Source organism: Echeneis naucrates, chromosome 20 (assembly GCF_900963305.1).
Source record: "Echeneis naucrates chromosome 20, fEcheNa1.1, whole genome shotgun sequence".
Lineage (NCBI taxonomy): Eukaryota > Metazoa > Chordata > Actinopteri > Carangiformes > Echeneidae > Echeneis > Echeneis naucrates.
Window position 1 is genome coordinate 11,781,736 of NC_042530.1, and position 27,246 is coordinate 11,808,981.

General features: G+C 41.1%; 1 protein-coding gene across 3 annotated transcripts; it reads left to right on the forward strand.

Moving 5' to 3' along the window:
- Window positions 1-225: 225 nt before the first annotated feature.
- Window positions 226-15,360, forward strand: pdcd6 (programmed cell death 6). Of its 3 annotated transcripts, none has more exons than XM_029529046.1 (6): window positions 226-428; window positions 6,531-6,592; window positions 13,001-13,045; window positions 13,670-13,840; window positions 14,514-14,623; window positions 14,827-15,360. In XM_029529046.1, the coding sequence occupies exons 1-6, from the start codon at window positions 346-348 to the stop codon at window positions 14,923-14,925; spliced, it is 570 nt and encodes a 189-aa protein (XP_029384906.1). In that variant the 5' UTR covers window positions 226-345; the 3' UTR covers window positions 14,926-15,360. The 3 variants fall into 3 exon arrangements, with proteins under 3 accessions (XP_029384906.1, XP_029384907.1, XP_029384908.1); XM_029529047.1 differs by having other exon boundaries at window positions 13,670-13,828; XM_029529048.1 differs by lacking the exon at window positions 13,001-13,045 and having other exon boundaries at window positions 13,670-13,828.
- The last annotated feature ends 11,886 nt before the right edge of the window (window positions 15,361-27,246 follow it).

The following is a 27,246-nucleotide window of genomic DNA, read 5'->3' on the forward strand; positions in this document are numbered from 1 at the left end:
ACTCTGGTTTCAAACTTCCGATCAAAGAGCCTGTTGGTTAATTGTTAGGTTATTTTTACTTTTATATTCCTCTTATTATAATTCTAACTTCAGTTTTAGTGTCCTCAATGTCCCAGTTCCTATTTTTACTCGGTGGAGAGCGGAAGAAAGTGCGACGTCATCCTCCTCGAGCCTGGCGGTGATAGTGGTGAATGATTGGCCACGCCCATGCGCGCGAGGGTCCGGGTGGCCGCGTGCACGTCGGCAGGCGGCGGAGTCTGATTGAAGCTGCCTGAGAGGAGAAAGTACAGCGGCAGGAAACACACAGTCTCACCGGCACTCTCCTGACAGGCCGTTCCCTTTAAAATGGCGTATCACAGTCCTTACAGAGCCCCGCCGCAGATTAACGCTCCTCCGGACCAGGGCTTCCTGTGGAATATCTTCCAGAGGTGAGTAAAGGAGGGGCGGGCCGCTCGGCTGCTCTCTGCCCGCTTGGCAGAGAGAATCGCCGGCGTTAGGAAGGCGCGGAAGTCGCGACGGCACGGCGTTTCACTGACACCTCGGTTCTGCCTCGGTTTGGTCGCTTTTAACTGAGGACAGAGCCCCGCAGAGGGATTGGTGGTTTGCTCGTTTCCTCTCAGTTGCGGGGCTTCCTGGAAATCAAAGCGCACGGCGTGAAAAGCAAGAGCTGCAGCCATAGCTGTGGTTATTACTCGTCAGGCAGCAGGCCATAGTACAGTGGGTTACATTAGTCCAGCTCAGCGTTACACAGCTCCACTACAGCTCCTCTACAGACCCCAGGAGTCTGAACTGACACACACCCCGGGGGGGGTTTCCAAAATGGGATTCAAGGACCTCCAGGAGTCCTTGAAGGGTTTTTCCCTCCGATGTTTCCCAAGAAACACCCAAGACAGACAGTCCAATTGAAGTTTTTCTCTTTAAAAAAAAAAAAAAATGTGGAATGGATTACTCATCCTTCAAACCCACCAAGTCAGCAGAGAGATTGTACAATGATTTCTTAGAGATAAAAGTCTTCTGTGTCTGTTTGATGCAGCGTCTGTAGCCTGACATGAAAACTAGAAAGATGATTTGCAATAATAATGTAATCTGTTGTTTTATCCCGTCCATCTTAATGTTACACTCTCACTGCCTATTTTCGGACATGGACAGTTATTAATAACAAAATGGTGTGTATCAAAAGTGTGTCAGCCGCTTGGAAGGTCGTAGTAATATAGGCAGAAAAGCTGATATCCTGTGGTCACTGGTAGTAGTAAACTATAGACTTATGTAATACTGCAGAGGATTTTTTTTCTGCTTTGGTTTCTCACAACATGATGCTGCAGGCATGAATTGCAAGGCTTGAAATCTCCATAATGAATAATTTATCTATCACGCCACATCCTTTAGAAATTAAGTCAGAGCCATACATTTTGTCTCATTTCCTTTCTGTTCGTCATGCTCCCTCATGCATGTTCTTAATTTTTGATTTGCTGCCGTGTAAAGACTGTTTTCCATGGCCATCATGATGGTATGCATATATTTCCAGGTCATCACTCTACTGTGTACAAACGCAAACTTTCATGAACAGGCATCCAGTCATCTCCAACATGAGCATTGTGCTGCCTCATCTGCTGCCTCATGGGGAAAATCTGGCACAACAGTGTTGGAATTCCCTCAGCCATGTGATCAGAGTCAATAGATCATAGTGTACAAGAGAGACGTCTCAATCTGACTCACACCTACTGATATGACTCACTGTCCTGCTGCTTTTGGAAACCCGCCCAGCTCAGGCAACACATTCTTTCAATGCTGTACAATCACGAATCTCCTTTTTAAGTTAATGAATCAGAGCAGTGTTTGACGTAGGGAATGTTGAAGACAGATTGCAGTTGCGTTATAATCGGCCTCTGAGTTCAGAGTGCATATTTTAACAGCCACAACAGTTGGGCTTGTGTTATTTTCACCTTGTTTGTGTGTGTGTCATCATGGCACATGGAGGCGCCTCTGGTAGCGGGAACTACCACAGAGCTGGCTTTTAGTCCTTTGGCAGGCATTTGCATTTGAGGCTGGACAAAATCTTATGAAAATCCTTATCGAATCACATTGATGATAGGACAAAATGACTATAGATAAGAAAATTTAACATTAAGGGTTGTGGTGTCAACTTCCCTTTATAATAATACTAATAAGATCAATGAAAACAATAACAAGAAAGCCACGGGACAGTTTATCTGACTAATAAGACAAATGTTGGTGATGGTAATGAAGAGACTAAGAATAAGCATGAACACGCTGAGCTGCATGCGGGGCAGCACGTGGTGTTCAATCACATATCCAGACTCTACAGCTCTAAAGGCATAGTGCCAGCTGAGAGCGATAGGGGGAGAGAAAACTCAAAACTACAGCAGAGAAGCAGCTAAGTACGAATATGGAAGCAAAGCGAGGGGGGGGCTGGGTGCATCATGGGAAGTCCCTGGGTACTCTGGGCCAAGAACAGGGAAGCTAAGGGTTTGTCCAGACAAGCTTGAGCCTCAATTATGACTATAATCACGAGGACGACATACCGTCTGATGATGCTGGCATGACATGTTCGAAAACCAGCCCGACATGTGTCAAAACCATCAGCCGTTGATTTGCATTTAGATTAGATGCAAATTCATTGACGTGTGAGGATAGCAATTAATTTGTCTGATACTTAACGCTCAATAATAATCACCTTGGGCCTTTGAATGGCAATATATAACAAACTGTGTTTCCTACAAGTTTTTGGAATGCAGCTTTAGTTTGGAAGTGTTTAATTTTTCCACCATGGAGCCCAAAGTCACATTGCCTTAGTTTTGCAACGTTTATGTGGAAACTAGGGCGGGTTTTGTTCCACAAGCCGTAAACTAACCTGGCTGCCTAAGAGGATAGAATGAAACACTGGAAAATATGAGAATAAAGATGGACTCAGCCATGGTGTTTTAATGTCATTCTGCTGTTTAACAAAGCTGTTTTGTATTTGGCTACAGGCAAGAGGCACTGTTAATGATGTTGTCGCATATAATTTTTTTTTCTTTTCTTTACTTGGGGCTAAGTGAAGAGTTAATAAAAGGAATATGGGAGAAAAGGAGAGAGGGAATCCCCCGCTCAGTTTTGATACTGTGGGTCAGTTTAGGAGCAAGCAATCTGACAATCACATATTACAGGTCACATATTGACCTGTGGTCGGCTTTTATGTTAAATTGTACAGGTTGCATCATTCAGAAATCTTACATTTGAATAGGCATTCATTCTACAGCTCACTTGCTGCCAGTCAGCTGAATGTTAGCTGGCACTTGGACTGCAGCTGGCAACAGTCCTTTTCTGTTCTGCCCAGTGCTGCCGCTTCAGCGAGCTTGCTGTGGCGCCGCATGTACCAACAAGAACTCCCGTCACCAGATGAAGACCAAAACAGACAGGGAAACACAAGGCAGAGGGAAGAATCAAAACTTGGTCAGAACGTTCAGAATAAAAATGGAACAAGATTTAAAATTTTGACAAAAGTGATAGTGTTTGTTTTCAGGCAACCAGAGTGCAATTAAACATTTGGGAGACTCTCAATTCATATTGTGGATTTTGATACATATTGTCATATAGTTTTTTTTGGCCACATTGACCACCCGATGCCAGTGTTTAGAAAAGGTTGGGTACCTCAAAGCCTGCAGTAATCCAGCCACTCCTCACCATCACTGTGACAAAGCTCTCATTTACAGATTCATGCTAGGAGCTATTTTTCCTTCCAAGGCGACCAGACAAGTCTCCATATGTTTGTTTTTCTTTATTTAGACAGGGGGGAGGTTTAAGAGCGTGCACAAGGACACAGTGTATCTAATCACCATATATAACGGCTGCTGATAATGTGATACAACACAGCATGAAGTGTCACAGCCAGCCTGTGTCAGCCCTGGGCTTCACCTGTGGTTGTTTTCATTGGGGTTGCAGGTTTGTTGGTATTCAGTGTGGTTTTACAGTGTACCCTATGTTGATGGGCTGGGCCTGACAGGTTGCTAAGGAGCAACTGAGTCACATAAGTTTGGCTGTACCAACTTATAGTGGCTTACATTATATCACAGCTGTGAAACTTATTATTTGTGTCATAGTCCAATCTAAATGTTTTTGCCCTGGCCTCTCAGTTAAGGCTGAGTTGGTTTTTTTTTTTTTTAAACAGGCAGCAAAGCAGCGTAGTGGTTAGAACTGTTGGTTCCCAGGCCTGGGGCCTTCCTGTGCAGTGTTTGCATGTTCTCCCCGTGCCTGCATGGGTTTCCTCCCACTGTCCAAAGACATGCATGTTTGGGTTAATTGGTGACTCTAAATGGTCTTGTGAGTGTGAGTTGTTGTGTCTCTGTATGTTGGCCTTGGGATGGACTGCTGACCTGTCCAGGGTGTACTTCACCCAGTGTGAGCTGGGATTGGCTCCAGCACCCGCCGCGAGTGGTTGAAAATTAAACCATTAATTTATATTGAAACTTGCATAGTCAGGTAAATAGGATTTACGGGGATGGTTTTAACAAGAAAAGGGAAAAGTGAGCACAAAGGTTATGCAGTCTACTTTAAGGCTAATTTGTAAAAATCACTGTGTGCTATTTTTGCCACGAGTGCCTTTTTATCTGAAGGACTTCACTTTTCCTTCTTGCTCATGACTTAAAACTATTGAACTCTACTTTTGACTTTGAGCGAACGCATGAAGCAAAAGAAACAAAAGTTATCAGTGATTATTTTATATATTAAATACAGACAGTTTATGGATCAATTGTAAAGATATACAAGACAAATCTATTGCCAATCACTCAGTAATTTTCCATGACATTTATCTTCCCATGACGTAGCTTTAGACCTTTGCATAATTGCGTGTGCCCTTCCCCTCCATTATTTAACGCCCTGTGAGCCACCCTCTCCCTTGTCTTTAGATCTAACTTTAAACACAGTCACAAGATTAAAAATAGTCTTACCATAAAGAAGGAGGAGCTAAATTATTAGCATACCAGCATTTTTTTAGAATAATCAAGATTTATAGGTTATAGGATTTATAGGATATTCCCAGCATTTCTGTGCTGCTGCTCTGTGCGCTTGATGTTGATAGTTTCGTTTTTGGTATTTTGCCTGAACAATGACCAGTTTTAATTGACTACTTTTATCTCGATTAAAAAGTTTGTCAAACTTGATCAAAAAGAACAAAGTAAAGATAAGTTACTTTAATTACCATGTGTGAAGGCATTAAGCTGTCTTTGTGTTAACCTTTTGGAAGAGATTTACAACAATGCACAAAAATAAAAATCTTGAATATTGAAAAAGGTCAGAATCAAACTAACATTGTGGTTCTTTGGTATAAGTCATTAAGCCAAATTCTTTTATGTGTTTTGGAGAACGTGATTAAAGAAATAGACTGGCTACAGTTTGATTCTTGAAAGCAAGCTAACAGTGTCACACGTGTGTGAGCAGGTTGGAGAAGCCACACACATGAGTTTCGGCACGCATTGGTTTTATGTGATGCGTTCCCCAACAAAAACATTAAAGCAGGGACTGAAACTTTTTAAGCATTCCCCACTTTGGACAAGGGGGAATTTTCAAGCCCCACCTGCCCCCATCGCCCCAGTTATCATGCTGACGTTAATCATTATTTCCGCACTTTGGTTCGAGATTACGCTTTTCTTCTGGTCTCCTATCTATTAATGATTACTTTTTGTGTGTGGGTGTTTTGTTTTGAATGTAACATCGGTGTTGTCAATAAAGAAAGGCATAAATAAGGATAGGCGTGAAAAGGAAAAGCTCCTACAGTTTGTAATGCCTCCCTTTCATGCCTCTACTTCCCACCAGTGGGACACGCCTCACACTTGAAGCACCGTGGCATTTTTTTTTTAAAGATTTGTTGATGTGACATTCTCATCATACCAGCAACCATTCACCATATTTTCGAAATGTGGTTGACTATGACACACGCTACAAAAGTATGTCAACAATTGAACTGACTTTAAGTGACGGAATAGTATTCATATCATGTGGTGTTTCCTCTCTGACTTGTTTTCACTGTGCGTGTTTCACTTTATGAGCGTAAATGACATCCATAATTACAATGAATCAAAACTCAATTATTGATGGCCATGTTAAAAGACAAACTAAATGTAGAAAGATAAAGTTGACAGTGGCCATTCCTCAGCAGACTCACACCACCAAAGGATTGAACATAAACACATGCGAGCTGCCGCAATTTGGTAAGGAGGCCATGACACGCATGCGACCCAGACAGCGTCCCAGGTGTAAACGTTTTATAGTTGCCAAATTCAGTTTCACTTTTCACCACACACACAGACACACACAGCATGTTTGGGAAGTCTCTGTGGAGCTGCAAGTATGCATGCTGCCTCAAATTTCTTCCTCACAAAGCGCGATTCAATCTCAGTGAGCTGTTGAAATACTAACATGCGCTGAGGCCGATAAAGTTTCTGCTAATGCCCGCTCCTATTGTGTTTCGGAGCGTGTGGGTCTGTGAAGTGGGTGTGCAGGCAGTAGCTAATCTGTCTTTTCTTCCCCAGGGTCGACAAGGACCGAAGCGGAGTGATATCAGACTCAGAGCTTCAACAAGCCTTATCAAATGGTATGTATCGGAGTTGATTTTTTTTTTTTTTTCTTTTCTTTTTTTCCATTTCTTTATACACTCAGTTGGCAATTTATTTGTTACCCTTTAGTAAAACAAGCTCAGCAGTTTGGTAATAAATTGCACCATCATAAAGGTTGATAAGTGTGTGGATTCAGATTCAGATTGTGAGTGATTCTCCAAATTAAGGAAATACAGGACAATAATGTCCTAATAAATTGGGCGTCAGGGGTAACTGAATGGTTGAATGGTTTAATGAATACTTATTTTTGCAATTTAAACAGGAAACATAAGCATTCCGCCAATTGAGTTTACTGCCTCTCCTTCGTAGCGTTACTTTCAAGTTTATTGGCATTTCATACTACATGTACAATGATTTGTTAGGTTTCCGGTTGAGATGAAGTGCTATGACCAGCACATCAGTGTATGGTGCTTCGAAGCTGGGATAGTGCTGTGTCATAAAACAGGCTAGTGTTAGTTGACATGGTTCCTCAGGTTCTTGGTAATTTTAACATTTTACCAGGACAACAGCATGCATGTAGCCAAATGCATGATTAAGGGCTGAGGGGAAAGAACTTAAAATGGACCCAGTGGATATGAGGATTACAGCTGCCAGGAATGGAGGTGCAGTCGCTCCGTGCCCTGTGTAGCTCAGGAGGAGGATTCCAACAGGATTAAGGGTTCAGTTCCCAGTGTGTAGGTTATGTCGTTTTCTCTGTTCAAATCTTGGAAGGGCAAGTCAGTTATATTTTTTGCTTAGTCTGAGGAGCTCTTGCAATGTGATGGGTGCTTGAAGATGTGTTTTCATGCCCACACATAAACACTGCACCATCTTGACCTTGCTCTCAATGACACTGCAGGGTGAAATAAGGGAATGATTAATGGGAAATATATTTCAAAGCAGAGTTTGCATTGAAACTGTAACATACGTCAATGTTTGTCTTCTCATTAAAATATAATGTGTTCTTTATCAAGTTTATGAATGGAGAGCATAGACAGCTATTCAAAAACTTCTGGACAGATTACTCTCCACGGAAACCCATTTTGGGGCCAAGGAGAGGAGTTAAACCCAGCAGCAGTGAAAGAAGCTGTTATCAGGCTGCGCAGTGGCTCTGGCTCAGCATACTGATTAGTGTGAGTGGAGCATTTCCCACGCATTGGCCCTTTTTGGGAAGCTCGACCCAGTAAAACTTAGATACATGAAATCATGTATGCAAAACCTCTATCAGAAGGCATTATTTTACTTTTTTCAAACTAATTGCGTTGCTTGTTCTGCTGTATCTGAGCAGGAAACAGATGCTTCTCTGTGCATAGCTGCCTTGCTAGCATCTCAAGAGTTTGCAGGTGAACATCTAATGGAATATTTAAGAGCCTGCATCTGAAGCATTTAATTAGATTGCGGCCGTAAAATGGTGTGATAAAACGGCAGTAATGAATCATAGTAGGCTGTTAATATTATACACTTTTCGATAAACAGCTGGTTCTCTTGGTGTCATGTTCAGTTGCAGGATTGACACTCGGATAGTACTCGGATATGTCTGTGTATTATGAGTCTTGTGGATCTCCACACAGATGCACTAACAAATGTGGGACATAAAAATAATCAGGTGAGCATATGTTTGTGCTCCTTGTCCTCTGTGTGCCTTCTCACCCCCCTGTGGTATGCATGCACCTTGCAGTGAATGCGGGTGCAGTGAACAGCAGGTTTCCAGTGTGGTTCATTTGGCTGATTCACTGTGATGTGACACAGAGCCAGTCAAGTGAACACACGGCACTGCTTCCTGTGTGGCAGTTTGCTAGCTTCAAACACAATGCTACTTCCCGTCTTCATTTCTTTCTTCATCATCTGCTTTTCTTCGTGGGAAGTGTGTTGAGAGTATCAGTTGTTTGGAGGCTGAGGAGGAAAGCCTGGATTGTTGGCGCCTGTATTTTGATTCACGTTAGACCGTAAATACTCTGCATTTATATCGGTTCTTACTGGCAGATGATTATTTTCCCTTTCTTTCTGTTTTTTTTTTTTTGATGGCAGTGGCTCATTTTTTGCTGTGTCCTCTAACTGTTTTGTCCTCTCTCGCTCTGACTTTCTATCTTCGTCTCGGCATAATCATCCTTGGTCCTATTAACATCTCTCTCTTTTTGTCTGTTTCTACTCAATTTCCCATTTCCTTCCTCTGTCCATCCCTCTCTTAGTCCCTGGAAATGAGACTATGATCCCTGCTGAAGCTGTGACTGGCTCAGGGCCCCTGAAGTGTATGGGCACGTCTGTGTTGTGTGTACACTTTTTGTAGTGTCATTTTCTTCAGTACAGTAGATATCATACCTCACTCTTGTTTATCTGTAAGTGTGTTGAAGCAGCACAAAAAATGCTGAGACCTCCTCAAGGTTTGCAGATGGGAATTGGCTATTAGCTTAATCTGGTACAATGCCTCTTTTGTCTTTGCATGAGATTAATGCTTTTAGACCGAGTGCCTGATTGATAAATCTAATTAACTAAATGAAATGAGAGAGAATTGAGAGCACATGCCTACTCTTCAGATTTGGCTGACTGACAAAAGTCAGCAGCCCGTAGAACAAACTTTTCCTTCACAACTCTACATTTGTAAAGCAATGTATAACTCAGAGTTTACTGGAGTCAAGTTAGATGGGGGTGTGTGCTGATGATTGCCAGCCCATTTAAAGCTTTCAAATTGTTATCGATCATCAATGCTACTTTGGGCTTTGAGTGTACAGTTGGGCTTCCGCTGCCTTGTGAGTGAGATACTTTGTGGACTCAATGACTCTATTAGTCCATGTTATTTTTGGATAATGAACTGAGGCATCCGTTATGGCTGCCTGCAGGCCTTGTTTTATGTCACTGACATCATCATGAATGTTGTCTGGCATAAACCACAAAAACAAAACGAAAACTGAGAATGGCCTGCTGAGTGACCCATTGGCTGGTCATTATTTCAAAAATTTCTTGACACATGAACAGAGGTTTCGTTGAATCCTTATGTTTCTTAGATGGTGGAAAGGAGGAAAGGGTTGGTGATTGTATTGTTCGCGACAATATTTTTTATCCTGGGGTAAAAATGAATCTCACAAGATTAGGAATCAATGGTTAATGATTCTCCATATCACTCAAAGCGGATGTAGGGGTGCAAAAAACCGAAACAAGCATGGCAGAGGATGCGACAGTTCTTCGATTCTGATCGAGCTAATCGCCAAAGATGTATGTGTCAGGTTTTGCATTGAGCGTGATCAATGTGGGGCGCAGGTGGCACCCCATAAACAGGACTTTATGGATTACAAGGCCCATTTCTTGTCACTCTTCAAGCCATTCTAACTAATAAAATCAGAAAGATCAGAAAAAAATCCTAAAAAGAGTGATCAGTGCAGTAAGGTAGCATTTTTTTTTTTTTTTTGCACAATACCTCATTCAAAGGCACTATATTGTAAACCACTCAGTGCTGACATTTACACCGAACATTTTAGGAAATTATTGCATCACTCTTTACAATATTTGTAAACTGTTTATGCAATAAAAGTAATAGTTCAAACAGTTTTTTTTTTTTTAATTCAAGGTCAAACCATGCAAACAGCATCCAGGTTATGTGTGCTTTATGTGAAGTCTGTGAAAGTCATTCATTTTGCATTGCCAACTGTATACATATACAAACACCTCACTGAGCTCTAGCACAACTGTTGTATGTATGTGTACACTGCGGTCGTTTCACCCTGTTTTTCATCCAGTCTGCCTCTTTCCTCACCTCATATATTCCCTCGTTCTCCCCGTCTCCTTCCTCCTCTCTCCCCTCCCTCCTCACCACTGGCGGTTGAGCTCATGGGTGAGAGAGACCAGTGTGTGGGCTGGACAGAGGGTGTATTGTTCCAGTTGGCAAAAAAAAAAACAAAAACGCGCACACACATCTCAACCATACTGGCCACCTCACACTGAGCAGCCACAGTCTGTCTGGGACACATTGCTATCTGATAGGCCACATCCCACACATTTAGCTTGAAATTTAACAGCTTGAGACACATTTCAGACAAAAGCCAATGTGAAGTATGTGGGAAAACAAGCATGATAATGATTCAATTTTCTTTTTCCTGGCCAGATTGCTAGATCAAATGGGCCTAAATATTGGCAGATATTATCTTATTGCATATGTCAGTGTTTCTGTTTATGCCAAACAGAAACGGCGCCACAGAAATGTTTTTCTGATCATTTTGAATCAACACTTCATTTAGGTAGTTTGTCAAAAGTAAGAGATATTATTTTTTTTAACAGTAGCTGTGTCAAATCTAAGGCAAATGTGTTAACTGCAGTGTTTTTGAGCTGAATGCTAATGTCATGCTGCCATGCTCAGAGTGAGGATGTTAGTTTAGGGTGTTATCATTGGGATTACATGGGGATTGTCTTAAGTCTTGCATGTTTTTGATATTTACTACACAGTAAATGTACGCACTAACAGTCCATCCTAAGGGCTCTATGAATGTCTGGATCAGATTGTATGATATTCTGTCCAACAGTTGTCTACAGGATTTCCATAGTCTCTATAATTCATCCTGTGGGAAATATGAGTACATCAGCATTTTTTGCAATTCTCTATCAAGTAGCTGTCATGACATTTAAGTCTTGACAGACTGAGGAAGGCTAAAATTGTATTTGAAATTTAAGAAAAACAAAACTCTAATGGCAGGAACCATGATAGGCACCTTGGAGTATGGAGGGTTGAAAATCTCAGTACTGTTGTGGCTCCTGTTGAGGGGGGATCTGTGCTCAAGACTGCTGCATTGGTGGAAGTGTCAGGGTTTATGCCAGTCAATCAGCATTTCATTGCTAATGGATCCTGATATGATTGGATGTCTGGAATATCTCTGAGAGGACGTGAAGTGAAATCCAAAGCTGTTTAAGACTTTCTAATACACTTGTAGAAGACTTTCTTTGCATTGGACTGCACTGAATTAAACAAACAGCAGGTAATCTGACTTGGTTCTACAAAGTGGTCACACATTAATAAGCCTCTGTTACTTTAGTTGTTGCACAATTCCATGGATGCAGTGCAAGAATATAGACTCTGGCCCAAACCCTGTTTCCAGTATGAACCTCACATCTGGTCCCAGAACAGTTGTGCTGATCCTCCTACACAGCCTCTCCCATCAGTAGAACGACCAAAGCTGCACTGAGGAAATTCACATTTCTTATTTGAACACTGAAGCTAAAATGTGTGGTGCATGGTTGGATTATTTGGAGTATTTCATTCCCAAACTAACTGGTTATTGATAGACTCTCTCATGTGTAACATCTTTCTTTCTATTTAAAATGGTGCTCTGTGGAACAGATCTCAGCACTAACTTGCTTCCTGTGAGTATAGCTTAACTGTGAAGAGTAATAATAAAATAACTAGCCTGGAACAACACAGGCTGTCAGAGGCTCTGCATTACGGCTGTGAGATGTTAAAATTCAGCAGAAAATGCTTTACGGTCTGCAGATATAGTTGCAGGGAGGGGTCTCAACTCAGCAAGAGTTCAAGTTGCAACAAAAACTAAACTGTGAATGTTTTGTGCGCCTTCCTTTCTCTGTTTGTCAATGTTTCTTTGTTCCCTTTGTTGTCCCGGTTAGGTCTCTTCTATCTCTTCTCCTTTTCCTTCGTGGTTTCTTGCTCTTTCAACTCCTTTCCTTTATTCTCTGCTGCTTCCAGCACTTACTTCTCACCTCTCTTTATTTCTAGTCCTGAAAGGTCGACCTCTCTGTAATAAAGTGAGATGGTGAGCCAGCAAGGTTGGAGGTGGCCTGATAAATCTCATCTTCTTGAGAAGTGAGCGTGTAAAGGCGGTGATAAAGTAAAGACCCTGCTGAGTTTAATGGCTTAGTTTTTCTCTAACCATATAGTTGGCAGGTGTTTTCACACATAATTTGTACTGCAAGTAAAAATTATTGTTTTTCTTTTATCATCTGTCTTGTGGTGATGATGTAATTGCTCGTAAAAAAAAATCCTTGTGTATTGTCTTGTGTTGTTGTTTATTATTGTGAGTGGACTAATACTGTTCATGGCTTTTTAACGTGTTAGTACGTTGCGATACAGCAATGGGTCCATCTTACAAAATAAATACAGGCATGATATAAATAATCATCTCTGGGAAACGTGTTAGTTGAATGATGGTGACAAAAACTTTAACCTGAAGCCAATAAACCAAAAAAATAAAATGAAACCTGTTGTAGCCCTTCTCAGCTTCCATACTTTGCCAAAAGTGTGTACAAGAAAAAGGCATCTAAATTGCTCCCTGTGTGGCTCAATGATACATTGTTTTTAATCAGCCATTCATGATTATTAAATTCTATTCTTCCAACAAATACCTAAATAGAGACTATTCTTGGTATTTGCGGTAAGAACAATACATAACTACTATGTTTCTGTCTCACAGGTACATGGACCCCTTTCAACCCAGTGACAGTCCGCTCCGTCATATGTACGTAAATACCCACAATGAACTACAACGACACTGAGCTCACACACTATGCAAGACTATTTTTAAACTGTTAATTGAAAAAGATGAAATGGTTAACAAGCATATCGATTTAAAAAAAAAAAAAAAGACATTTAATAATCATCCTTGATCCATTTGCTAGTCTTTACTTTACTAGTCTGCAGTTCTGCAATGCTGTTTGTTTTTTTGCAGCAAACCTTTTCAACTACTCAATATTTCCATTATTTCTCCTCTCAAAAATTTCTAAATGTTTTTGTCCTAGTCTCTTATGCAAGTTGTTTCCTTTTTGTTGTGCGACATGCAGCGTTAATCTCTATAATTCCATCACCTCCCGTTCCCACAGTACTAGACTCAGTCCCCAGAAAAATCCTTTTATAGCAAGTCCTCCTGTTATTGCTTTGTCGGGAGGTAATCGGACAGAACCATATGGGACTGGGGCTCAAACAACTCTCCCTTATAATTCTGCAGTATAATTTTATCATGAAGTCCTATGTGGTGGCATGATTGCTTTCATGTTATAGGATTCGTCCCAAGTGTGTGAGACGAAGGGTGAATGATATCTCTGACAATCCGCCTGATTCTCAACCTCTTTCTTCTTTCCTCCAGCCATGTTTGACAGGGAAAATAAAGGTGGGGTGAACTTCAACGAGTTTGCCGGTGTGTGGAAGTACATCACAGACTGGCAGAACATCTTTAGGACCTACGACAGGGACAACTCCGGCTTCATTGATAGGAACGAGCTTAAACAGGCACTGACTGGATTCGGTGAGCAGCAAAGTATGCTTGTATACTTCATTTTAATCAGTGTTGTGGAGGGTACCGTGGCTGTCTCTAGGATTGTTCTTTCTCTGGGTCAGTAGTTAAGATTTTGTCTTTCCAGTAGCTGTCTGTTGTGTGTTTGTGTGTTTGGCCTCCTCAGCATGCCATGGGGACACTTGTAATAAGGGCATAGTCTTTCCTTATTTTACATTCATGCTGTGACTCAGCTGAACAGGTCACAGCCACAAACCACACACCCTTCCTGGATACATCACCTTTAGTGATAGAAATGTGCTGCAGGAGTGCAGAAATGGGTGAATGTGGTTTGTAGTGCAAAGTGTTTAGCGTGGTGGTAGATTTGATTTAGAAAAGGATCCCACACATTTCTGATGAAATTTGAGATGTTTTAAATCCCCCAGTTCACATTGATTAGTGTAACATGCAGACAGGGAAGAGTTACTTCTGAATTTGCTATGTCAGCTAAATGAATTGCTATTGCCCTCAAGGTTTTTATGGATATGTTGTCCAGTATCATTAAACTGGTTATTGAGACGTTCTAGTTGGCTGATGTAAGCTGTGTAATGTAAACAACCAAGAAGACTCAAGCTGTTTGAACTCCACACTCCAAAAAACTGACAAAAAGAGACTATGTAGTGCTGCTTGTTGACGGTGGTGTTGTTGTTGTGTGCAGGCTATCGTCTATCAGACCAGTTCTACAGCACACTGATAGAGAAGTTCGACCGCCAAAGGAAGGGACAGGTGGCCTTTGATGACTTCATCCAGTGCTGTATTGTACTACAGGTGATCACCTATAATTTCCCTTTTTTGAACTGACATGGAGATCCTTCTTTATGCCGTCATAATAACTAGAGGTGTCAAATATTCTCTTGTCATCTTTCTGAGCTAGAGTTGAATGCATCATCTTGTATATCCATTTAGGAGGAATAAGAAATTGCAGTGTACGATGTATGGAAAGTAAAAATCGTTACGTCTTCTTTCCACAGAGGTTGACTGATGTGTTCAGGCGGTACGATACAGATCAGGATGGCTGGATCCAGGTATCATATGAACAATATCTTTCCATGGTCTTCAATATAGTATAACACACACGGATCAGTTCAGAAGAGCACAACTGGACACAACTGTGCAAAAGCTACCGGCACCTCCCGAATGTCTGCCATGGTGGACACAACAAGATTTTTTTTTTTTTCTCCCCCCTTGCTTCCACACAAAATTGTAAAGATAATACACAAAAATAAGAAAGAATGTTTAATTTTTTGAGGTTGTTAACTCTCCAGATGGAAATGTGGGAATATTTGTCAGGAAGTACAGCTACAATGCTTGCCATTTCAAAAAAAAAAAATAAAAAAAAATCTTGTTTTGTTCGTTGACCAATGAGAACAATGTCTGTGGGGACTCTCGGTTGGGAATATTGTGGACACATCTGTCAGCATTTCTGTTATTGTCAATAACTTTTTAATGTCTTAACTTTAATTGATACGATAAAAAAAAAAAATAACTCAGTAAAATGATGCATTGTAAATATGATTTAAAATGCATTGCATGCTTTTCAGGGAAATTAGCCCCACTTTGAAGCATGCGTTCTCTTTGTCTTATCTGTTCCTCAGCTCTGTTTTGCTCAAAGCCATGTTTACAAGAACTGTGAAAGCAGGTGATGTTCTGCTTTGAGATTCACTGACATGCCAGCTTACATGCCATATTTGTACAAACTTATTTTTAAACAAATCTTTAAATGTTAGAACACAATTTTTGGTAGAGGGTCAGCATAATGCCTTCAGTTTGAATTATGGTTTGTGCATGATGCCTTAAAATGTGTAAAGAAAAATACAAAAGAGAAATCTTTTTCTTATTAAAGAATAAAAAAGAAAAATCTGGCGTGCAGCCTGCTTTTATTATTTACCTGACATGAAAGTCACGTTGCATTGCAGGGGGGGAAACCATGGAGCCAACATGGCTAAATGTCACCCTCTGCTGGATGTCTGTGGTACTTACCACTGCAGATGGGTGACAAATTAAAGGAAAGGCCTGAATAAACACACCGTGCAGGGGAAGGAATTTCCAGTCATGTTCTGTGATGGGTGTGAAAACAAGAAGGTTAGTCTGTGCTGAGTCATTAGTTTCAAGGTGTCTTGACTCCAGCTGTGTTTCCCCTCCTTGTGTGTCTATCGGTTTTTGACCCCTTCTGAGCCGAGTCCAGCTATTTGCTACAGAATAGAATAGACCGCTTAATAAAATTCATATCGGATAAGAATGATTAATTCAGCTAATACATTTTAACAAGATTTTTTTTTTTTATCTAATAGTTTAATAATCTATTTGTTTTTCACAATAAGTTTAATACAAAACAAATGGGGAAATATGATATACTGCAAAAGTAAAATAAGTGAACTTAAAAAAAAAGGGGGGGGGGCATAAAAATAAGTAAAAGGACTACAGTTAATAATACCCGATTTAGAAAACATGTTGGTATTTGATGAAGATGAGACAACACTTGGTTTAAAATGTGTGATTATTGTACCATGCATTAAAATGTGAATACATTTAGATGTGGTTTAGACTAAATACGTTCAGTGAAAATTCACTGCCTAATGGGGGGAGAAAAAAAAGAAATTCTCAACTTCTAAAACTACCCATTGATTAATGTTGACATACCGTGATGGTCTATGGTTAGTTATGAGTGCTCAGTAGATCGTGCAGTTAGCAGAGGAGCGCTGGGTACACTGGAAGTCGCTGGTAACCTCTCTATAACCTCTGGCTTCAGTGAGACCACTTCCTGTTCCACAAATGACAGGAGAAAAAGAAAAAAAAAAAAAAAAAGTATGATGAGCATCTGGCCACAGAAACGTTACATTATACAAATAAACAGCAAAAAAGAATTATTTGGCTGGAAACATACTTGATGGCCAGATTGCAGCAACATGCTTTTTTGCATAAATGGAGCGTCACATTCTAAGTCTGCAGGAAAGGGACGGGATCAATAGCAGATATCTAAGACAGCTGCAGACTGTTGCTCAGACCCAGAGTCCCGTCAGTGGCTGGACTTCAGTAATAGAGGTAAGATAATGAAGTAGCAGGTATAAGTCATGATTTCAGGTCTGCAGAACAGCAGCTTGGAAATGTCCTCACAAAACGCGTTTTACTGATTTAACACTGCAGAAACCAGCAGCAGGACAACTTGCCTTATTAAAAATCTGGCTGAATTTGAGTTTTGTGCATTTGAGCACAGGGAACGGGGGGAAACAAGAAGTCCATGTCTCATTAGTGTAGTCAGCGGCGATGGCTAAGTTCTGTGACTGCAGAAAAGTAATAGCACTCCTGATTTATCAATCAGGAGATATGATTCTACTTTCAACAAAAATGTCCCTCTCAAAGAGCCTGACCAACAAACTATTACTCAATCAAGAGCTGATATGTAAATCAGCTTCCAGTAAAACTAAAGCCATATGCCTGATTTTCACCACATCAGATTTAAAACCAGCAGATCAAATGCATTTACAGTCTGAGGTTAGCATGTCGGGCAGGAAGAGGGCCGCTGAGGGAATCGTACCTTCCATGAGGTTGTAGAGGTTGCAGTAGTTGGTGCCGTGGTCTTTAAAGACGTACCAGGACTCGGAGACGGACATGGCCTAGAGGAGGAGACAACTGTTTTACACATACACACACCAAAGCTGCACAGAATCACACATGAAGTGAGAAAGACGGATGGATCAGGTAACTGGATTATGCAGATAACAACCCAGTTGAGTTAAAAAAGCAGAACATGTGTATTATCCACATTTCAGGTAATCTACTTTTATACCAAGATGGTGGAAAAAAAAAAAAAAAAATTTAAATTAACCCCTGTTTTTCTTCTGTCAAGAGTTGAACAGTTGAACAGTTGTATCCGAGACATCTAAAATGTGCAAAACTTTATTTGTCCACCAGATGGCAGGCTCAAGCATTTTTAATCATTTAATTTCTCCTTTTTAAGAACACACTTGAATTATTACACAAGTTGTTGAATTCAGTACCAATAAGTTTGAATGATTTATTGCATGACTCAATGTGTGTTTGAGCATGACTTTATTCCTGCAGCTGTGTCTGACCAGTAGACTGACATTATATTTACATTCTAAATAGCAAATACATTGTTAGCTTTTCCGTTTTCTCCTTTTGAAAAATGCTATTTGAAGCATGACCTAGATGCTTAAGGACAAAAATCTGCGGTGCTCCTTGAAAGCAGCAATAAATCTTTGGCGTGTTCGTGGATTTCTTCTGTTTTGATGTTTACATTAATAGTTAAATTTTTCTAAATTTTTTTATTAAACCAGGTAACTTCATTTAATGCCAGTAATGTTTGCACATGGGACTTAGTAATAAAACGTTGCAATGTCATGGTCTTGTTTCTACTTTTTCCAGAAACAGCCAGATAATCAGTTAGAGAGTGACAACTTACCCAAACATGACAGCAAGTGAAGAAGTGATAGGGAACCAGCCGGATGTTGATGTCATCCACGTAGCCCTTGAAAGGAGTGGTGTGCTTGGCTGCTATAAAGTGAACTGATGCAGACCGGAGCTGTAGAGAGAAAACAAAAACCACGTTTGATTAAAAGCCGGCGAAATAAGGCTCACCTTCTTTTGGAGCTTTTATTCTTCATGTTGCGAGAAACACCAAGATCAAGGACTTTTTTTCTTTTTTTTTTGGGTCTGTTTAAACCTTTCAACCAACCAGGCCTCTTTATCCCAACAAAAAAAATATAACAAAGCATAAAATAAAATGATCTATATTTTTGTTATTTTTTTAAATTGTCTATATCTGGGAAAGACAGTCTTCGGTTAAAGCAGCAGGCAAACTCCAGTTATTATGGTAGTCAGTTAAACTAATGTGCTGAAAGCTCTTGCTGAAGCTGTTGCATAGATAATTCTGTTAATTTTTATTTTTTTTGAATTTACGTTGTACGTGGTGTGAAAGGTTTCTGATGTAACACACACCAAACAGAGGCAATTACACAGAGCAGATGATTTTCTTTGTTTTGAGCCAGAAGTGACAGTGAGAAGCTGGAACTTGGGTTCAGCCGACCAGCTTTCTAACTTCTGATTGGCTGCTCATTTCCTTGAATACGCACTGCCACCATACACGAGCAGGTAATTGCCCCAGTTCATTTCATACTGAGTTCATTTGATGTTAAACCACTGCACTGAAAATCTCAGAAACCTTAGAGGTGGATTCAGCAGGCATTTTTCCTTCTCATGAGGAAAACTACTTATTTGGTTACTAAATTTTGATTTGCAAATTGTGCAAGCCGCTCTCGTTTTGCTCAGCGAGGCCATTGGGCAAAAGGTTAGAGGTCAGCTGCCACAGGAAGTAAACAAAACTGCGTTGTTTTTTTAAAATATATATGAATCCCCTAAATTAACGCATTAATTTAGACAGCACTAAAAACAATCCAAATTTACCAGGTAGGCTAAGAACCTTCGCACATTTTTACACACACACCTTGTAGAGGCACTTCTGTCCTCCCATGGTGCAGCCAGCCATTGTTCCCCACTTCTTAATCTGTGACACCAGGGCTTCAAAAACCCGTTCACATGGTATGCCAAAGTACCTGCGTGAGAAATATAAAGAAAGCTTTTTACAAACTCAAACAAAAAGATCTCAGATTAAAGCAGTGATGAAGGAAATTACTAAATGTTTAGTTTACTGGCTTGTCGTTATGGTGGATTATCCAACATCTTCCCAAAAGCACGCAATTATTTGTATCTAGAAATAATTATGTGCATAATAATGCAAAACATGCAAAACACAGAACTAATGAATCCGTAATGACGCTTAAGATGTTTGAAATCACGTTTGTTCTTTTATCCCCCCCCCCCCATACTCTGATGCAGTTTCCTGTTTTGTACCCAGGAATATAATAATTTAATCCACATGTGAAATAGCTATTGTAGCTGGTTATTTATAAAGGCCATTCAAGGCATGAAGAGCCTTTTTCAGGTGACAGATTCCATTTGCACAGAGGAAATATAAAAGCGTAGCAGTGAGGAAGCCATGATGTTTACCGGGCTGCACCCCATGACCCCCTGTCCTCTCCTACAGCACCACTCAGAGTGTGGTTCATCGCCCTGGTACGAGTTAGACCTTATTCACCTGGTGGCCAATCCAGCCAACTGTTTAATAATAAAACCGAATCACGTGAATGAATCCTCCAAACCACAGAAGGCGGTGTTCTACTTTCAGTATAACCTGTGCAGGTTCCCGTTTGGCTTAGCCTTTTCTTGTTATTTTGTCAACATCATAATTGTAGTCACAGTAACAGAAGCAGCTGCGAAAGTAGGTCGGCAAGCTGCAGTGGAAGAATGAGAAATGGAAAGTGGCAAGCGGTAAAAGCAGCTTGACAATTATTTTACAGGTCGGTTTGAATTCACTGAACACTAAGTAACAACTTAAGACTTAAGATAAAAGCTTGTTCAGGCTCCAACTCAAACACGCAGTTATTAATTTCGCTCTTTCACTTCTAAAAAGAGTTTTTGTCATGAAAACCAAACGCAGCAGACGATTTCACAGCTGTAATCATCGACAAACACACCTTACCATTCTACTTTGCACTGGGCATGGAGTGGTCCAGCACAGCAGAGCTCAGAGGCACCAACCATCAGGAGAGCTGCAAGGTACCAGCGGACTGGAAACATCTTCACCCCAAACTGTTCAGTCTGGATACTGACAACAGCAGCAGTGACTGAGAGACATGAAAGTTGAAAGGGGGGGAGAAGAAAAAAAAAAAAAAAAAAAAGTCACAGGACGGTCATGTGCTTTTATGAGACGGAAAGTCTTAATTTAATTTCCCCCTTAAGACGACGCAAATAAAGACGGGGTGTTTGATTTGCAGAGACACTACTTTGTCCATCTGTCCTCCGCTGCACCACATATTGGCACTCAGCTTCTGAACGGGAAAAGAACTTGGCACAAAGAGTTAAAACAAACTGTGTAATGTAGCCCAGTTGGCTTAACAAAGCAGCCGAAGAAATTAAACCACAAAAAGCCACCAACAGAGGGCCGAATGACAAAAGTACAAAAGAGGGGGAGAGGGGGTAAAATATATCTTTGTACATACCTGAGGCACCAAATACAAACAGCCACAGCAGGGACTGATACTGGACCAGGTGTCTCAGTGTCTGGCCTTAATTGACTGGCTTGGGGACAGGCAGGGCAAGGCTGCGTTCACTGACACGGCGTTCAAACACAGTAGTACTTAGAGGAGTATTCCCCACCACAGGCAGACTAACAGGTAGATAGGTAGATGGACTCATTGCTGCCGTTACTTCCTCCTCTGATTAGCTTCCGATTTGAGTAACTGTCTCAGTTAAGGCCACATCAGAGCAGCTCTTAAATAACCACATTAGAAACCCGAGGGTTGGACAACCTAGCGCGATTGTCCGAGATAACCTGCGACAATTGACTTGTGGTTGTCACTTTTCCATCTGATTCTTTGCAGTTGAAACCAAATTTCATATACTCAAATAATACTTTGAAGGTCATTCCGATATATCAAAGCAGAGTTGTTTTTTTGTTTTTTTCCCCCCCTTTCTTGTGTGTTATTGCTCCCAATAATTCTTCACAGCTAAGCTGCAGTTTTCCACGAGTGCTTACATTTTTTGAGAGCGTCTTTAATGCTCGCCTGAAAAGGAGCCAAAAAGACTTCCCTCCTGCTTCCTGCAATTGTTGTCCACCACTCAGGTGGCACATAACGCCCCGACGACACCTCAAAGATGATTCATAAAGATTGAATTCTGCTATTATGTGTCTGGGATGATAGAAGCCTGACAAACCGTTCACCTTCTTGCAGTGCAGGCGACTGTTACCGGCCAGTGTAACAATTAATTAGAGCGTATCTATCCTAAGCTTTTCTGCCCTTGTGTCCTTTTGGAACCGGATTAAACTGCTGCAGTTCCTCCGCCACATCAGTCTCAGTCGACTTCACCGTACCAGACGAGACTTCAGTGGGGGGGGGCAGCAGCAGCTAAAGAGCAGTTGTATGTGCTTTGACTCCTGTAGGGTTTCTTATGTTTGACTTTCACTCATTAACTATCGCAGCATTATTTCTACATTATGTTACAGGTTACTGGACTGCAGCGTCTCAGTGCTGCCTCCACCACGGCTTTTGCATAAAATGCCGACAGCTTTCCAGCAGATGTCGCCATTTCTAGACATTCCAATATACACGGTCACACTCGCGCACGCGCGCAATGACAAAAGTTGAATCTTTCTTCCAGGGAGCAGAGGTCAGGGGAGCCAGAGCTGCTTCAACAAGGCAGTGGTGCAATAGTCTTGTCACATGTTGTGGGTCTCTCTCTGATGAGTGAATCATTATGGATTATGAGTAAGACTCTAGCTGTATGTCGAGGTCATGAAGTTTGTTGGAATGAAATGTTAGCTGTCCGTAGCACTTCTGATTTATGATGTGTTGATTTCTTTGGCCTTTGCAAACGAGGATGATGAAGCAATAGGCCACGTCTGACTGGGTCTGTCGCAGGATTTATCAGAGGAAACTCCTCAGGTTGAGTTAAACCAAAAGCCTTAGAATGATTTAATTGAAACTCCCTCCATCTCTGAACCCATCTCAGGTCCATTTTCAGCCCACCTGAGCGCCATAAACCAACTGCTGAACAAACACACAGCTATGTTGAAATACTACTGGTTTTACTGGATGAAATAAATTAGCTAATTAAATAACCCTCAGGTATTCACAGATCTCCAAAGTGATATAAACAATGCTTTCGAAATGTCAAGTGTGGCGTGAATGTCCCTCCGTGCTCAGGTAGGTGCAACCAAGATGCAAAGAAGATTTAGAAACATTGAAGAAATGGAGAGCATTGAGATTCAGCTAAACGTAAGGCTTTTGAACGTGCGATGAACGATATGAGAGCTACTGGCGAATATCTTTGTGTGATAAGTGTTTATTTCGTATCATGTAATACCCTGAAAAATTCTAAAACACACGGAGTGTGTGGCATCTTAGGCACAACAAGCATAAACACGTCGTAAAAGTGCCATCAGCTAATCCCGAAATCCCTAATGAATTGTTTGTTTTCACATTTCATGGGATATAATCTAACATGAAATATGTCTGATGTTATTTGTCCTGTTGCTTCTTCAGTTTTTAGTCACTCAGCTCGTTGGTGCTCAGACATTATTAGTTACAATATTTGGGAAACTCACAATGAAAAAAAAATAAATAAATAAATAAAAAAAAATCAAATGCCGTGTGAAACACTGCATGGATATAATAGCGATCTCTCCGGGTGGATTGGCTTTTAAAGCGAAAGGTAAAAGGCGCTTAAAATAGAGCCCTACATCTTGTTGCTCTGATGGCAGCTGCGCAGCTTTGGACCAGGTCATTAACAGTCAAATCACATAAAGAACAGAGACCAGCTTCTGTGTTAATGACGATCTTCCGGATTCACGACCACCAACTCACTGTATATGGCTTTGTTGGCTTGCAACTGCCAAATAAAGACAGAAACATCATTTGGGGTTTTAAGTCAGGTGGTGAAATTTTGATGATGTCTTCTGTCTTTCTTGTTTGTTCAGGGCCCTTGGTAAAACAAGAACAAAAAAGAAAAAACAGCCAACGCCAATAAAGAGCCACTTGGTGTGAATATAGCTTTGGATACTGCTCAGAGGTGAGTTGCAGTCTGAGGAGGGGTATCATTCTTTCTGACACCTAAACCAGTTTTCGCTCTTAAAAATGACGGTGGAATGAGGAGGGCGGAGGGAGACACAGGGAAAAAAAAAATACACCGTTAGCTGTGTGAAGATTGCAGGGCAGCTTTTATTAAGGAAGCAATATTCTCAGCTGGGCTTTGTCATCCATCACTAAGACCTGCCTCCCCCCGCCACCCCTCGCCTCCCCTACACATCAACAGAGCAGTGAACTTTGGTGTCTCTCTTCTCGAGGCCCAGCAAATGACTGGCAGGCAGTTGTAACATTGTAAAGCAGTGATCATCAACTGGCCAAATCCAGGCGGCCAAAACATATATGATTCATAAAATGTGAAACTGAAGAAAAAAATAAAATAAAAAAAAATCTGTTTTTGTATTTAGGATGTCTACCCTTCTTTGTTCCTATGTCGAAGAAACCCCAAAGAAAATAGAGATGGACCTTTCTTGGGGGCAATTTATCCTGCTGTTGGATGCACCGGCTCTCTATGACTCAGTCTGTCAGCTTATTATTAGCCGCCACAAGCCGGTGCTGGAGTAAGAGCTACCCTTCTCACAAAGCTGTGCTTGCTTGGCTAGTTGTGCACTTCGCAGCAGTAGTCTGATCATGATAATAATAATAATAATAATAATAATAGCAACCAAAACTTCTCTGTCAAAGAAGAAAAGACAAGTAGTTGAATTAACCTAACAGTATCTGACTTCTGAATTTGGATCACAGATAAGCACCTTTAAAGCTTTTGCAACTTAACGTTAGCCAAATCTGCCCACAGAGATCCAAACTGGCTCTAATCAACTTCCTGCTACAGCGGAAGCCTCAGTGACCACAGACTGACACACACAGACCAACCAGGTGAACACAATATGAGTCCTGTATAATGTATTAATTATCACTGAGGAACAAACAAACAAACAAACAAACAAAAAAAAAGAAACAACACAAGATGAAACTTGAGTACTGACACACTGTTTGGCTGTAATAATTCTTCGTTGTCATGTTGAGTCAAGTGATTTTTTTTTTTAAACAATCATATGATGAGATGTAATTGTATTCTATATTCAATCAGAGGTTGAGGTCAGGTGAAGCACTCAAAAATCACCCAACAGATTTTATATCTTACACACACAAACACAAAACCTCATACTGACCAAATCACTCCAATTCTTCTGGTGTTGACGGGCACTTAACATTTTTTTTTTTTTTTTTACAAACAACATTTCTCAATTACAAATTAGCAGGGTTGGCCGCCAGCACTGACACAAATACAATGTGTACCTCCTTTCCTGTTTCAAGCAAAGGAAGTTTTCACTGTGCTGAAATCAGTCATCGATTCACACCAAACATGGATTACTCAGATAATGGCTTTGCCTACTGATTGACAGGCTGACTGTCTGAGACGCTGAAAGTACCACTTCACTGGAATTGTCCTGCAAAATTTCTGTTGGCACATTCACACTCAGAACTGTCCGTGTTCAGCTAATTTTCCTATAATGTCCTCTTTTACTCTGACTCTATATTAGCATTAAAAAGTCCCAAAGATAAAACGGAGATTTGTGTCTCATAACCAACTCCCCTCATCAGACTTACACTGGATGAGATGGCAGTAGTAGGTCTGACTTCAAAATAGCCCTGGCTTTCAGAGATCATTTTTAATTGACAGTTTTCTGTCTGGCTGACACGTTTTATCTGCCCTTTCTGTGTCCGCATGTGAATGCATTTCACTCCAGCCTGATCTGTCCAATTTGAGGGCTACTTTGCATGTGACGTGCATTACTGCGCATGTCAATATTGTTTATTCAAGAGGAAAATGCATACTGTTTTAACGTATCGCTTTAACTTCGCCTCGCATCCCACCCGCAAACAACACGAATGAGGACAAAGAGCCGACAAGAAAGCGCACCACCTTCCACACAAACAGCGTCTCTCTGTCTCTCTGCCTCACTCTTTCCTCTCTGTCTCTGTCTTTAGTTCAAAGGCTGCCAAATCCTTCCCAAACCAATTAGAGTGTATGTAAGGTCCTCAGGGGGGCCTTCCAGTGACAGTACAGGGTACGGAGTGGCAAGGGGTCTGAGGAGGCAATCACAGTCTGCAATATTCAACAATATCAGAGACCACCAGCAATAGCAGGCCATAAATCAGCCGCGGAACAGAAAATACACTTTGACTAGCTGGGTATGGCGAGACAAGAATATCGGCTGGAACAGGAAACAGGCATGCAAACGGCAGAAAAACAGAGGAGGCCCCAACAAATGTGCACAATCATGCAAGCTCCCACAAATGATTGCAGTGGCATGACACTCACACATTATCTTACAGGCAGAACAAGAACACGCCGAAAGATTCAGCAGGGTATTTTTCCCAGGCATGATATATTAAGTGTTTAAGTCAGAGCTTGGCTGTGCTCAGTTTTCAAAGGTTTTGCACACAGACTAGAGAAGTGGAAGCTTTATGAGCCCCTGGTCTCATAAATACATCTATTGTGCTTCTTTTTATCAACATCCGGACCTCCACATTCTTGTATCTGCCACACAGTTTAATGGAATAGGAGTCACCAAATTGGCTGCCTGCTTAGATTGGTAGATGGCCGCTAATAACTTTGATGCTTGGCTGCTGCGAGACAAGAGCAGGGTCAGAAATACAGTCAAGAGGTCAAACACGGAGCTGTGGGCTCTTTTCTGGCTTTACAGTAGTAGAATTAAGCACTTCCGGGAGAAAATGGCCCGTATTTCAGCAACCCTTGCTAGCATTTAATTCCTTTAAAGCACATCACATCTGAGCACTTAGTTAATAAAACACTGAACATATTTGCTGTAGCTTATTTAAAGGGGATACAATTTCAGTTTTACATATCTTACATTTGCTCCACTGACTGTTAATAATTTTGATCAAAAGCCACTTACATGTGACGCAAAGGACTTTATGGTAATGTAACCCATGCCAAAGCGGCCATTGTTCTTGAGAGGGAGCCAGAGCTGAAGTCACAACACGCCCAGCCACACTCCTTCTCATTATTCTGCTCTCACACAGTCACACTCACATTTATGATAAAAAAAAAAAAAAAAGAAAGAAAACAAACTAAACAAAATAACCATAATTTCTGGTAATATGTTAAATCACCTAATACCTTTTAGTGACTAATTAAAAACCAACAGATAACGAAAAGTCTAAAACCCCAGGTTTATTTCTCATTCACCTCTCTGTTGTACCAGCATACCCACAGCACCCCCTCCCCACAAACCGCCAAGCCATATTTCACCTTGTACCAGCAATCACACGAGATGGATGCTTGACCAACTTTAGGACCATTTATAAGCACATTCAAACAAGCTCAAGTTGAGGATTTAGCAGCCGTTTTCCCTGCTTCCATTTATTGGCTCCCCTCATATAAATGAATGGAGAGCTTGGTTTTCCCACTTGGTCTTAGAATTCCTCCCAGTTTGACCCAAAGAATTTGGCCCTCAGGAGGACCATCTCAATAAAACTGTTCTGTTGTCAGCGGCGGAGGCTTGAAGGTTTTAAGCCCTTAAAGCGATTATCTTGCTGAACCAATCAGCAGGGTCCGATGCTGTGAACAACCTCAGCCTGCTCTCTGTGTTCTCGCTTCTGGTCTCAGCGGGCCACTCCTCCAGGATGTCATGGCAACAATAAAAGTTTTTCTCCCATCCTTTCTCCGCGGTACTCCAAGGATCAGTATCGTATCACCCC